Genomic DNA, 15,411 nt, shown 5'->3' with positions numbered 1-15,411 from the left:
GGCCTGTATGTTTTTTTTTTATGTATGTACACCGATTACTCTGAGGTTTCTGAACCGATTTACGTGATTCTTTTTTTGTTCGATGCGGAATGGTGTCGAATTGGTCCCATAAAAATTTAATTCGGATAGGCCCAGTAGTTTTTATTTATGAGCATTTTTGTCTGTATTTGTAAATGTTGCAAGTGCAAGTTTGAAGTCGGTTGTTTTTAACGCAGTTATCACTTGTCTTGTTGTAAACTACAACGTTGTTCGTTGAATGTGTCATGCCGTGATCTCGCCGCACCCCGCCCACTCACCCCTAACGCCCACGGTGACCGCAGCGTGCGACACCGCCAGCACGGCGCTGTCGCCGGGCGGCAGGCGCGCCGCGTACAGCCGCGCGAAGTAGAACGGCCACGCGCGGGCCAGCTCCACGCAGCGCCGCTTGGTCAGCGCGCGAGCTGGGCCAGCTTGCTGCCGCAGCCACGCTGTGCCCGCGCGCCGCTCGGCGGACGAGATGCGTAATGATGGCAAAGGGGATGTTATGTCGCTTACGATCTGCGACAAGTATTATAATGTTAGCGGAAAGTTCACTAGCAATAAAATTTGCGGTTAATTGCGCAAGTGACTGAAGTGAAAAAAAACTTTACAGAAATTTACAGTTTTTTTTGACTGGAAATTTTATGAGTAATTTATTGCTTGACTAATTATATTTTGTGTCAAATAACTCTATATTTATACTTTATCAAAACAAAAAAAACGACGTGTGGCACTCAGGGACTGCCGCGGTAAAGCTAATGCATGCTATGCCTTCAAGCCACACCTCCGCCCGTCGGAGTGGGGAACGTGAGGTTTTTTCGTTACGGAATTACTCGATTCGGTCCCCACGCTCAAGGCCCGCGATAGAAGCTATGCAATAGCTTAAAAATTATACAAATCTAGAAAAATTTTTAAATGACACCAACCAGAACTAGGTTTCAAATAAAAAAAAACTGTTCGTCCATGTTTATCACCAATGTATAATTGTATGTATGTGCCTGTACCTGTGCATACAACAGATCGAGCAGCGCCGGATCGGAGTAGTTGTCAAGCGGCGCGAACACCTCCTTGCGCACGCGCAGCTTCCACGGCACGCGGCCGTACGTCACGTGCGGCGTGCGCTCCAGGGGGAGGAACGCGGCGGGCGCGGGGGCGTCGCCTGCGTGTAATAAAAATAAATATTTTATGTATTGATAATTGTGTAAAGTTGCATGGTAAATTGTTTTCACATTCGAAAAAATTTTCTTGCTTCAATGCAAGAGGTTTTCTTTAAAAACCATGAGGTGATACACGAGGAGAGAAATTATATTGTATTTTTTTACAAAAATTATCATTTTCTTTTTTTTTTTTTACATGAATGAATGGTACAAAATTATGTTTATAAATCGTAACGAAAACTTTAACTTTATTTGCTTCATTTTATAGAACCATGCATAGTATTGCATAATATTTTACTTTCAACTTACTTATGAAAACATAGTTAATTAAAAAAAATAACTTACGTTCAAGATGTTCTGTTTTATCTGTGACGTGTGTGGACACAGACTGTCTTCTTTCCGCCTCCATCTTTCTATCTCTTTCCTTTTGCGCCATGTGCGTTTTAAACGTAGGACGATCATTCCTTTTCAATGAGTCCTCATTATTCGGGGGAAATACTACATCTGACCGCGGACTTTCCCTGGTCCTTCCCATCAACATATCCCGGGAATTTTTCCTACCGTCGTAACGCTCGAAGTCGTCAACAAACATGTTCCTATCAAACTCTTCTTTCCTTTCAGTACGCATTGGAGATATTTCATAAATCTCTGACGCTTCACGTCCAGAGAAATTGTCCTGGTCCCTTCTACCTATTTCCGAGTCCCATTCGTCACGACCTTTATCGTCATAGCTTCTAGTTTCTGATTCATCGCCCCAATCATCTCTGCGATGTTGTTTGTCTCGACGATCAGAAGTTAAGAAGCGTGCTGCTAAATCGTCAGCTTGTGATTCGTTGTCTTCTTTACGCCGTGAATTCCAATTGGCTAGGAAGTTGTGACGATCGTCCGCTTCTCTGTTTTGATGAACTCCGAATGTGTCTCTGTCACGTCTGAGTTGAGCAAAAGTAGATGTATCAGAGGGAGGGGGTGGGGCAGGCTTGTCAGGTGGAGACGGAGGGGAAAGTGGTGGTGGAGGTGCTGGGCCGGGAGGTGCGGGAGGTAGAGGGGGAGGAGGTGCATCCCACCTCGGTCCTCCACCTAATTGTCTTTCTAGCATTAATTTTCTTGTATCTTCCAATTTGTTTATAGTACGCGGCGTTTCCGCGTTTGAAGATGAACTTCTTACAGAATGGTTAGCTGTCACGCGTTCTAAGCGTTGTCGCATTTCAGAACTGAGTTTTAATTTGCCAACACTGCCTGGGGAAGGTCGTTGTGCGCCGATTTCAAAGCTGCGCCGAGCAGTTCTCTGTGAAGGCGGTTCTCTCTGTGACGGTTGGCCATCGACCTCGAATTCTTCCCAATCAATTCCAGGAGACACTTCAGAACGCGATCTGCCACGCGGTTCATGTTCACCATTAGTTTGCGCTTGCGGCGTGTGTCTCCTTTGTATTTGTCGCAGTTTGAATTTAGTAAAATCTTGCGTAGTGTCTTGTGGCACCGAATCTTTTGGTGGGGGCCACCTCCACTTTCCAATACGGACTGTTTTTGCACGGCCGTATGGATCTAAGAAAGGTCTGGCTTCTGATGGGTCCATATCATGCAGTGGAGGAGGCATAGGTGGGGGTGGAGGTGGCGGAGCACCTGTAGAAGTGCTTTCATTAGATTCCCGTCTCGCTTTCGGTGTATTTCTAGGTGGGGAGTGTACTTGAGCGTGTACTACAGTCGAGGATCGAACTGGCGATGTGGGCGCTGATTCCGGTTCCACAACTTGACCAGCGAGCAACGTTTGTAAAGCTTGATTTTGAGCGAGTAATTGCTGTTGTATTTGCAAGTTTTGCGCCATTGCGTTTTGTAGGAAGGCGCGTTGTAAGTTCTGGTGGTATGCGTTGATGTCCACTGTGCCTGGAGGCGGGAGATGCAAGCCTAAAGCTGCGGCCAAAGCTTCTGGTGTAGCAGGCATGGCTGGCATCGACGGTGGTATGGACATTGCTCCGTAACTTAGAGAAGTATTCGCTGAAGCAGCTCTTGGTGTAGCACCCCCGCCTTTAATAGCACCTGACAAACTTTCTCCATCCGTCAATCTTTTGAGGCTATCGTTTAAAAATATCGGATCAAATAGATTGGTAATATAATCGTCTACGGAATCAACATTCGATTCTTTACGACTAGGTTGTTTCTCTTCCTTTCCACCTCCTTTAATGTTATATTCAAGTTCTTCAGAATTCAAGATATCGAGCTGTTCGCTGTACGAACAAGTGAGGATGTTGTCAATGAATTTGTCGTAATCTCTTCCCCCTTTGATGCTAGCTGCCAGAGATCTGTATAGGAATTGTAAAATATAAATAAAACAATATACATTTTTAAGTCGTATTTAGGTTCGATTAACAACAATTTTTTTTAATAAAAACAATAAATAAAAAAAAAAAAATAAAAAAATAAAATAAAATAAAAAAAAAGCCTTTTTATTTCCTTAATTAAATATGTAGTTTTACAAAAGTTTTACATTTATAGTGTTCAAGTAGATTATTTTAAGTTAAACAGTAAATACATAATAAAAATAATAAAAACAATATTGCGAAACAAATGTTGATAATTCTGTATAAGTATAATCAGGTCCAAATTATAAAATTTATTTGAAGTCACAGCCATAGTTAAAATCATCATAATATGATAAACTGTTTTCTAATCAAGTTTGCAAATAAATCTGCGGATCCTTTTCAGAGCTTACTAAAATTGTAAGGTATCTTGCAAAAGTCATGACGCACAAGTATTATGCGTCGTATATAGTTAGAGCTAGCCCAACACTTACCTAGCATCGGACAGCTCATCGATATTGGGGTCCAATACGGGCGAGAACAAATCATCCAGGAACTGGTCCACGTCGGAGGCCTGGCTCGGCACGCGCACACGACGCACGTGAGACGCGAGCGATGGGGCTTCTGACGTGTCTGACATTGCTGACGATCTAAAGGGAAATATTTGGAGAATATTTTAATGGACTGTTTTATAAAATTTGTTATTACACGTTTGAAAATGTGGAATGAATGGGAAAAAAATAGTGTGCAATATTCTGAAGAGGAATATTAAATAATACGTTTGTCATAAGTTCAATAAACTTCAATATTACAATAAATAGTTTATAAGTACCCACATAGAATCTCATAATTTAACTCAGATTATTCTGTTTTAAGTAAAATGTAATTTTAAAAATAAAATACCACCTTCATAATAAAATTTTTACAAATAAAAAATATCAGTACGTCATGCTTACCTAACTCCTCCAAACTCGGAACTCTTCTCAATATACGCACGACTGGACTGCGAGCCAGCGGGCGCGCGTTTCCCAGCATACTGCGACTTTATATATCTTGGAGGAAGTACACGGGAGTACTCCTCTCCCTTGCTGCTCCCCACACTGGGCGCCAATCGTTCCACAGAGTGGTATCTATCGTTCAAACGCGACTGCGACAACCCTAGGTCTGATAACTTCGAAGGTTGCGGCACAGGGTTGTCACCCAACAAGTTATCTAGTGAACGACTGCGAACTTTGTCGCTCTGTTGCTCGAAATATCTCTCGTTGAGCGCTGATTCGCGGGAAAGGATGTCATGGGACACTTTTCTGGAATATTCGTTCTTGGTTTCCATTTTCCAGTTGTATTCAGAGTTCTCTTCGATGGAATCTTGTAATATCCGTTGGATGCTTGGTGATCTGGATTTTGGTGGTTCTGGTGGTGGTACCTAGGAAATAATTACGTGATGGTTATTTGTTAATTATATTTAAAAATTGTGGAGCAATTTCAACCTAGATTTTTTATGAAAGATACATTCAGGTCTGTATTCTTTATTTGCTGTTTACTGTAATTTTTGTTAATCTACATGATTGTTAAGAATATCCTCAAAAAGTTAAATGACAAGGTTTCGAATTATTTTTTCAAATGTTAAATTTCAATAATTTTTATAAGCATTTTAATGCATTCCACAAATACTTGTTATTATTTAAACGAACCTGTGGTCGCAAAGTTCTCTCGCTATCTATCGACGACGCTCTAGGCGGCGGTGCGGGCGGAGTGTGTCGAACCGGCGCCGCAGGAGGTGTATGTGTCGAATTTGTCAAATTTGTCGAATGTGAATGTGTCAAATGTGTCGAATGGTTTGGTGACACAGGTGTGGGGGAGGGGGAGGGGCTGTTGGAAGGGGATGCGGCTCGGAGGGCGCTTCGCCCGCATAGCGCTGGGACTGTTTCCATTTCGCCCACTGTGTCTAGGATGTAGTCGCAGCCGGCCCATTCTGTAAAGATTTACATTATGAGGACATATTATTATATTAAATAATAATCTACTTATGAAGCAAAAACTTTGTACTTATTGTTTCAGTAAGAAATAAATTCAAATAATATTCTGCGAAAGGATGAGTTTAATATATACGCCAGGAAAATTACTATAAACAAGAAAATTTTCTATACGCCAGGAAAATTTATATAGACAAGGAAAATTTGTATAAGCCACGAAAATGTTTATAATCCAGGAAAATTTCGATACGCCAGGAAAATTTCTATACGACAGGAAAATTTCTATACGCCAGGAAAATTTCTATACGTCAGGAAAATTTCTATATGCCAGGAAAATTTCTATACGTCAGGAAAATTTCTATACGCCAGGAAAAATCCATAAGTCGGGAAAACTTCTATAAGCTGGAAAATTTCCATAAGAAAGGAAAATTTCTATAAACAAGGAAAATTTCTATACGTGAGGAAAATTTCTATCCGTGGAAAATTACTATAAACAAGGAAAATTTCTATACGACAGGAAAATTCTATACGTCATTTCAAATTTTCCTTTCTTATAGAAATTTTCCCGACTTATGGAAATTTTCCTGACTTATCGTAATTTTCCCGACTTATGGATTTTTCTTGGTGTATAGAAATTTTCCTGACGTATAGTAATTTTCCGGACTTATGGAAATTTTCCTGACTTATCGTAATTTTCCCGACTTATGGATTTTTCTTGGCGTATAGAAATTTTCCTGGCGTATAGAAATTTTCCTGGCTTATAGAAATTTTCCCGACTTATGGAAATTTTCCTGACTTATCGTAATTTTCCCGACTTACGGATTTTTCTTGGCGTATAGAAATTTTCCTGACGTATAGAAATTTTCCGGACTTATGGAAATTTTCCTGACTTATCGTAATTTTCCCGACTTATGGATTTTTCTTGGCGTATAGAAATTTTCCTGGCGTATAGAAATTTTCCTGACGTATAGAAATTTTCCTGGCTGATAGAAATTTTCCTTGTTTATAGTAATTTTCCACGGATAGAAATTTTCCTCACGTATAGAAATTTTCCTTGTTTATAGAAATTTTCCTTTCTTATGGAAATTTTCCAGCTTATAGAAGTTTTCCCGACTTATGGATTTTTCCTGGCGTATAGAAATTTTCCTGACGTATAGAAATTTTCCTGGCATATAGAAATTTTCCTGACGTATAGAAATTTTCCTGGCGTATAGAAATTTTCCTGACGTATAGAAATTTTCCTGACGTATAGAAATTTTCCGGACTTATGGAAATTTTCCTTTCTTATAGAAATTTTCCCGACTTGTAGAAATTTTCCTGACTTATCGTAATTTTCCGTCTTATGGATTTTTCCTGGCGTATAGAAATTTTCCTGACGTATAGAAATTTTCCTGGCATATAGAAATTTTCCCGACTTGTAGAAATTTTCCTGACGTATCGTAATTTTCCCGTCTTATGGAAATTTTCCTGACTTATCGTAATTTTCCCGACTTATGGATTTTTCTTGGCGTATAGAAATTTTCCTGGCGTATAGAAATTTTCCTGGCTTATAGAAATTTTCCTGACGTATAGAAATTTTCCTGGCTTATAGAAATTTTCCTGACGTATAGAATTTTCCTGTCGTATAGAAATTTTCCTTGTTTATAGTAATTTTCCACGGATAGAAATTTTCCTCACGTATAGAAATTTTCCTTGTTTATAGAAATTTTCCTTTCTTATGGAAATTTTCCAGCTTATAGAAGTTTTCCCGACTTATGGATTTTTCCTGGCGTATAGAAATTTTCCTGACGTATAGAAATTTTCCTGGCATATAGAAATTTTCCTGACGTATAGAAATTTTCCTGGCGTATAGAAATTTTCCGGACTTATGGAAATTTTCCTTTCTTATAGAAATTTTCCCGACTTGTAGAAATTTTCCTTTCTCATAGAAATTTTCCCGACTTATGGAAATTTTCCTGACTTATCGTAATTTTCCCGACTTATGGATTTTTCTTGGCGTATAGAAATTTTCCGGACTTATGGAAATTTTCCTGACTTATCGTAATTTTCCCGACTTATGGATTTTTCTTGGCGTATAGAAATTTTCCTGTCGTATAGAAATCTATAAGTCGGGAAAATTACGATAAGTCAGGAAAATTTCCATAAGTCGGGAAAATTTCTATAAGAAAGGAAAATTTCCATAAGTCCGGAAAATTTCTAGGAAAAATTCTATAAACCAGGAAAATTTTTATACACCAGGAAAATTTATATACGCTAAGAAAATTCCATAAGTCAGGAAAATTACGATAAGTCAGGAAAAATTTCTTTAAGTCAGGAAAATTTCCATAAGTCGGGAAAATTTCTATAAGAAAGGAAAATCTCCATAAGTCCGGAAAATTTCTATACGTCAGGAAAAATGCCATAAGTCGGGAAAGTTTCTATAAGAAAGGAAAATTTCTATTCGTCAGGAAAATTTGTATAAGTCAGGAAAAATACTATAAGCCAGGAAAATTTCTATACGTGAGGAAAATTTCTCTTTGCCGCAAAAATTTCTATAAGTCAGGAAAATTTCTCTTTGTGGGGAAAATTTCTATAAGTCAGGAAAATTTCGATAAGTCAATAAAAATAATATTATAGATAAACTTTGATAAAATACGTATTTAAGGCGATAGAAACGATTAAACCATAAATTTATATTTAAACATGAGCAGAATAAATAACCTTATATTTCGTGTTTCTCAGAAATAATTCAGAAGAGAACTTAATACCACGGTTCCGTGAGATGGGAGAGGATACGGAAGATTGCTCTAAACCGTTGTTAGGCGATTGTGAAGGTAATATTATTATTTATTTAATTAAGTATTTAATTTCATAGAAAAATAAAAAAAAATAATCAAAGAGATAATGTAAAAAGCAGTTTTAATCCTACTTATATTATAAATGCGAAAGTTTATGAGGATGTGCGTGTGTGTGTTTGTTACTCTTTCACGCAAATACTACTGAACCGATTACAATGAAATTTAGCTCACATATATAAGGTAACTTGGATTAACACATAGGGTAGGTTTTATCCCGGAAATCCCACGGGAAAGGGAACTATGCGGGTTTTCCTTTGAAAACGCGGGCGAAGCCGCGGGCGGAAATCTAGTAGGTATGATAAATGCAAAGTGTGATTGTTTGTCCCTTTACCCAATGCTAGTATTACAATAAAACAAAACTCACCAGTAAGCTGTCCATTATGTTCCAAAGTTACAGACCAGCCCGCAGCATCACGCGCGATGCCGGCAGCGGCTAGAGCTGCAGATGCGGCTTTTTCACACGTTGTCCATGAGTCTACACATACTTTTTCCACGCGATCTAGAGATAATTACTTGTAAATATACATGTTGGAAATTAACCAATAAAAATAGTTAAATCAGTACCTTATTTCATAGCAATAACGTTCAAATTATAATGTCATTTGTAGAAATAAAATATGATGTGACTATGGAATCGCCAATCAACAATTCAAATATTTTACGTTAGTAAATGAACAATTTCTGTATTTACGAATTTAATTAAACGGTAGGTAAGAATTAAAGTCACAGTCGTGCTAATATTGTATTTCATGAATAAAATATAAACATTAACATCCGCTATTTCATAAAGTTCTGAAATTAGCAGTACAATTTTTTTATACTTAATAAGCCAATATTCACAGATCCGACTCGAAGGACCAAAATCTATTATTTATCACCCACCTGTAGGCAAATGTAATGCCAGAGCGGGTCTAGCCTGTTCCTTATTAGCCCTCCACTCCAGTAACGTGGGCGGAGTTCGCCTCGCGACGCCGTGCGCTCGCGCGGCATTCGCTTCGCTTCCGCACACGAGGCGTAGCATGCGTTCCCTTTCGGAGCCTTCGTAGCGCTCGGATATAAGGCGTACTAGGTACCTGTTTAAAAAATATAATGTTATTTTTAGTCATGATAGTGCGTAAATAATAATAAGTGTTTAATTAATTAAATATAACAGTAAAGAATCAGACACTTGTAATAATTTGTTAGTTATTTTAGTTGCATTATGTTTTTATCCATAGTCTGATTATTTTTTGAGAACGCGACGGTACCAGCACTTCGTCTCTCAGGCCACATGAATTCTTGCCTTTTCATGTTAAATTTCCTTAGCAGTTTTAATAAAAGACCAAGATACCCTAGAAACTTCCTCTATCTAACGCAATAACTCAAAAATCAAGAGCCCTGAAAACTTTTTCCCGTCAAACTGCCCGAACCAATTACCTAATTTAGTACTTGACTAAAGTAAGTTAATATCTTACTTATGCAGAGCAGCTCCAGGTGGAAAAGCAGCTAAGCAGTGCGCCAGCAGCGGTGTTGCCCTTGTATCTTGACTACACAATTGTACGAGTACCTCATCCCGGAGGCCGCGGGAGTTCATGCCTTTCGATGCTATGTAGTCGGCTATTAGCTGAAAACATTATAAATTAGTTAAAAATAGTTTTCCATTGTCTATATTATACTGTTGTGAAATAGGAATTGAAATACAATATAACTTGCACTAATCAAAATATCATGTGTAATCCTTAAAACTTAAGCAAATTAATTATGTTCACGGAATAATTGCGTAGCTAACTAATGTTAGCTAAAAATAAACTTTTCTAAGGAAAAGTTTGTATCACAATTGATATTGCAATTTTTAAGGAGCCATCTGCATAAAAAGTCAAATATAAAAAGGTTTAGAAAATACTGCATACCTTTTGTCTAGTTTCCTTCCCGGACGCGGATTCATCGCACCATCTCAATATCAACTTGAACACCGCTACAGCATCGTTGAAGTCTTGATCCCTGAAACAAATATAATAAATACATATAATTGTTTTTTAAGGAAATAAAATACAACAAGTATATAAATTATATTATAGTTTGTTGATTTTTCGATACTTTTGAACTGAAGCTTCTTTAGGCGCATTGAGAGTAAAATTTCAAGGTTCGTGATGGCAATACCGTCACGTCATGGAAGACAACGATTTTGGTATATTTCAATCTTGCCAAAGAAGTTTCACTTCTGACACGTATGCTCGGTACACACGCAGAGGCGGCTCGCCCTAAGGAGCGCTGGTGCAGTGAACTCCCATAAATAATTATAATAAAATCATACTCCTAAATTTCATTATTAATATTAATTATTACTATTTAAAATCAATCGTAATCGTAAAAAACTACTGGCAATACCAATGAATATATTCATCATTCCATCATCCCATACACCTGTAGGTTAATACTGTATCTGTATTATATATAACGCGCGTAGCGGAGCGCTCACGATTGCGCTCCAATGAAAAAATATTTAGTACATTTCCTAATACGAAATCCAATAGGAGTGAAAGAGAAAGTTTGCCAGTGAGTCCTGCGCGTGAAACAGAAGATTTTCTATGAAAACATAGCAAAATTCGGAGCGCCGCTCCCGCAAACGTTGCCGGTTCGTTTTTACCGCGCGCCCGGGCACACAGGACAGCGATTGCGCTAGTATAATAGAGTCATTGGATTGCGCGCTAAACACTCGAGTCAACTTGACTGCACGCGTGCGAATATAAATTCGGGAATTTTCTAATATAATTAAAATCATATGATACGTGTTGACTGTTAAAATAGCCTGTAGTTATCAGTACCTATTACTTGTGAGTGTTAAAATGGACAATTATAATGTGGCGTTCATTAAAAAGTGTGTTAAAACGTTACAAATTCGGCTTGAATTGAAAGCTAAGGGACCGCCACGGCCTGAACTTGAACTTACGCAAAAATGTACGACAAAAACGAAATACATATGTTTAAATCCGAACAATATGTGAAAACTGAAAACACCGTGGTTGTGTGGTTGTGATGAAAGCAACAAACTATTTTTTTTTCCGTGTCTTTTATTTGAAGCGGGCGCGGCCGGCGGAGGTGAGAGTGCTTGGACTGAAACAGGCGTTGACGACTTCGCTCATCTTTCAATCAAGATGAAAAAACATTCACAATCTCGGTACCATTTAATTTATAAGTTATATTTTAAAATTGTAGGTACTGCTTTACAACCATGTATTTTCAGTGCTTTATTTCAAGTGAACACCCATAAAATTTTGTCACGAGCCGCCTCTGTACACACGCACTTTTTTTAATACACTTCTCGGTTTTGTTACCTAATTAAAGTATGACAAAATATTTTGCGCAAAAAGAACTTATTTTTCAGTTTTAGTTTTTTTTACATATATCTGGTCACGTGATTCTTATTTGAAATGAAAATGTTAATTTTCACCATTTCTGGTAAAATACTAACCTAACAGCAGCTTTAGACAAAATAGGCTTGGTAATTGGATGTTTTCTTGGCGAAAGCTGTCCACCATCAGCGAAGTAGACCGAGCTGAACTTGGAGAACGCGAACTGGTGCAGGTCTTTTGGCAGCTGGATGCGTTCGTCTTCTGAGTAGACGTCTGTTATCTGGGGAGATAAAAATGTTTGTAATACAGGATGTTCACTTCCTTTTGCCATTTGCCTTTGCCTTTGCATTTGCCATGCAAACGCGCACACTCATTCAAACACACACGCACAACATATGAGTATATCTACTAAACTTGAGTTAAAATGTATAATTTAAATTTTATTTTGTATAGTTTTGTATAAAAAATAGCTAAATTACCTAAATCATTATTTAAGTTAATATTATGCTATAGTTTTGTTATTATTGTGTCATTAAGGAAGGTGGACCCCAAAATACAGGCTGTCCTAGTTTGGGGTCCAATTGTTACATGTTTGTACCTAACCCACAAATTGATCAATAAATGATTTTTATTTTATTTTATTTTATTTTATTTTTTTCGGTTCCATAAAATAAAAATACAACTATGTACTAAGTATTTTTATTTTATGGAACCAGACTATATTTTCAATGAAATTTAAAGGATTTTTTTTCAACATTTTTTATTTTAAATATTAATGATGACTTATGTACATACTATCAGTAGATTACATACATGTTGTGTACTTATATGTAATTTTAAAGTATCGGGTTTTTCAGTAGCTTAAAAATGTTATCGTCACTAAAATTTTCGTTGTATACTGTTGTGTAGGGTTTTTTGCATTAGGAAATTTTGGATATTATAAAATTACCTTAGTAATATTCCTTTCAGTATGCGGCGGTTGCCACTCGTCAATCTTGGACAGAATGAAGGCCAGTTCAGCTGGTACTTCCAGCACTTGCAGACTTTCTGCCTTTGCTTTTTGTTCTGCTGCGCGGCGTCTGTAATGTTTTAAAGACAGTTATTTCTTGTTCGAAAGCTTCTACTAAGAAACAAATCCGATAAAGCTTTGAAAACCGAGAGGAACAATATCATTTTCAGTTATTTATAATTTCATGAATAGGTACTTGAAGTACACACAGAGAAAATAAGCAAATCACAATTAATCAATTTAGTTTATAATTAATTTTTCTACATCAATTCAGGATCCCAACCATTAACACCATGATGTATAACCTATGTTGTCGTCCAACCAAAGTCGCTTTCTCTGTCCCTATGTCCCTTCGTATGCTTAAATCTTTAAAACTACGCAACGGATTTTGATGCGGTTTTTATTAATAGATAGAGTGATTCAAGAGGAAGGTTTTAGTATATAAATTATTAGGTTTTAGACAAAGCGGGCGAAGCCGCGGGCGGTAAGCTAGTCTATAATATAATATCACTCACTTAGCAGCAGCCTGCTGAGCCTCCAATCTCCTCTTCATCTGCTGCTTCATAGCCGCAACCCGTTTCCTCGCCTGTCGTCCCCTCACTAGCGCCTGGACCCGGACCACACCACGCCTTGCTGTGAGGAAGGTCGCTCGGTCCCGGGATCCTTTCCACCAGGATTGGATCCGGATTGCCGAGTGGCGCATTTGGTTGTAGCGCTTTCTGGAATGGTATATTTGTGTTAGTTAGGTTAGGATGAGCAATCAGTTCTACTGAGTTGAATTTCTATGTGAACAGGTGAACAGCCTGTTAAATTTTAGTGACTAAAACAAACGCAAACGTGACAAAAATATTCTTCAGGTAAATAACATTAAAATTGACATTTTATAATACGCTGAAGAATAAAGTCGTTTGCAGTCGTACATCATAATATTGTTATTGTGTTGCAGTAAAAATGAACTATACAGTAGAAAGTAGGTGACGATAGTTAATAATTTGGTTCTTTAATTTGGTAATATTATGTAACGAAATCATGATACTAAATGCACAATACAAAAATCTCCAGTAGAACCTGGCCAGAACATACCTGGCCAAATATCCCCTCACATGCGCCTGTAATGTGGTAGCAGCGGCTCTGAGCTTATCAGCTCGAGCCCTTTCTAGCGCTCTGTGTAGGGCTTCGCGAATGAACACACGGGCTGCGCCTAGTTGGAAGTCTGCCCCCACTAGATGAGATAAAATGCATTATGTTAGGAAAATACGGGCACAGCGTTTAGCTTCTATTATGTAGGTAATCTGTGATACGGGTAAGCTCGTTTTGGCAATTTCACTTTTACTTTGGACTTTAATTTGTAAAAAATATAAACATATTTCTTTAGTTTTTATAATGATAAGTTAATAATATGGTTTCTTTGGTAAAGAACTAAAGACTATCCTACTGTATTATTTTTTTCTTGAGATTGGCACGTGTAACCGGTATCGAAGTAAATATTTTATCCTTATGTTAATTAATTTATACACATTTTCTATCACTTACTCAGAAACATCGCTTTGTAATTATAAGTTTTCTTTTTAAATCTTTTCCAACTAAACCTTTTCACTTTCGTCTCTTTTTCATCCACTTTTTTTTCCTTTTCCTCAATCCTTTTTGACACGTCATCTTCCTCCAAATTATTAGATCCTGTACTATCATTTTCGTTTACAACTTTTGAAACTGAACTATAACTTTCATCCAATACTTTCGTAACTGTACTATAATCATCTAGATCATTCGATAAAATACTACAGTTGTCACCGAATTCTTTCGACAGTGTACTATAATTGTCGTCAAATTCTTCAGAGACTAAACTAAAATTATCATCAATTTCTCCCGAAACTATGCTATAATTTTCGTCCATTTTTGGACGCGGGTTTTCACAAACTATTCAAGTTCCAATGATAATGTGATAGACGGCTTATCAGAAGTTGGCATGTCTTAATTATAATGGTAATTATATTGTCGTTATATTGCATTTAGAGTTTGATAAAGAGTAACGGAGATCTTAGATTATGGTTGTGGCTTATCATCTCTGGAAATAGCGGTTATTTCGTTTTCGGTTTTGTCATATTTTAATGAATCATTGATATCGATAGGTGTTCCAATATTTTTGTATGTATTTTAAAAATATACCCTTTCGCACGTGCTTAGTTAAAATAATGCTTTAATTATAATTCAAAACTTAACGTCATTTGCATTTTCTTTGCATCTCGGCTAATGTTTAAACACACAAAGTTTTCTATAATAAAAAAGTGAAAAAGTATTTTTTTTTTTATATTAAACACAAAATATATGTATATGTTTGCCTGCGTCATATACAATATCTTAAATGTTTTACATTTCCGATCGCTATTTAGGAAATGTACAGATTTCCTAGGAAATGTATGTAATTCCAATAAAATGTATGTAATTCCAATAAAATAAAATGATTTCATACATTTCCGGTAACATATATAAAATATACATACCAGCTCCTGTAGGTGGCATTTCAACGAGGATTGAGTTGCAAATCTCGCGGTACGGCGTTGAGCGAGCCGGCATCGATTTCAGAAGGTACCTGGATTTGTTAAATTTATCCCATTAATTTTGTGTTTTTTACAATTTTTAGTGTCATAAACTCTTACTTACTAACATATTTACTAACCAGATTAAAATTTTTATTTTTATGATTAAAATTTTGATACTAAGTGGTGTAGAGTAAATAATTGAACTACATCATGCCTTTTTTTGTGTGAATTTTTATTAAAATTAAAATCAC

The 15,411-nt window shown here is 37.0% G+C and overlaps 1 protein-coding gene across 1 annotated transcript in view; it reads right to left on the bottom strand.

Annotated features, from left to right (window-relative positions):
- The window catches only part of LOC123695519 (unconventional myosin-XV), a 97,932-nt gene that overhangs the window by 40,724 nt on the left and 41,797 nt on the right, over positions 1-15,411 (bottom strand). The window contains exons 8-22 of the mRNA XM_045641392.1: positions 15,122-15,210; positions 13,704-13,842; positions 13,136-13,339; positions 12,561-12,690; positions 11,731-11,891; positions 10,169-10,259; positions 9,734-9,882; positions 9,162-9,352; positions 8,644-8,778; positions 5,161-5,441; positions 4,426-4,892; positions 3,964-4,119; positions 1,521-3,472; positions 1,023-1,177; positions 297-537 (exon numbers count right to left, since the gene is read on the bottom strand). Of these exons, the coding sequence (XP_045497348.1) occupies positions 297-537; positions 1,023-1,177; positions 1,521-3,472; positions 3,964-4,119; positions 4,426-4,892; positions 5,161-5,441; positions 8,644-8,778; positions 9,162-9,352; positions 9,734-9,882; positions 10,169-10,259; positions 11,731-11,891; positions 12,561-12,690; positions 13,136-13,339; positions 13,704-13,842; positions 15,122-15,210 (4,541 nt within the window). The remainder of the gene's footprint in view (positions 1-296; positions 538-1,022; positions 1,178-1,520; positions 3,473-3,963; positions 4,120-4,425; positions 4,893-5,160; positions 5,442-8,643; positions 8,779-9,161; positions 9,353-9,733; positions 9,883-10,168; positions 10,260-11,730; positions 11,892-12,560; positions 12,691-13,135; positions 13,340-13,703; positions 13,843-15,121; positions 15,211-15,411) is intronic.

The sequence above is a fragment of the Colias croceus genome, chromosome 11, assembly GCF_905220415.1.
Source record: "Colias croceus chromosome 11, ilColCroc2.1".
Classification (NCBI taxonomy): domain Eukaryota; kingdom Metazoa; phylum Arthropoda; class Insecta; order Lepidoptera; family Pieridae; genus Colias; species Colias croceus.
This window is presented reverse-complemented; position numbering and strand designations above follow the sequence as displayed.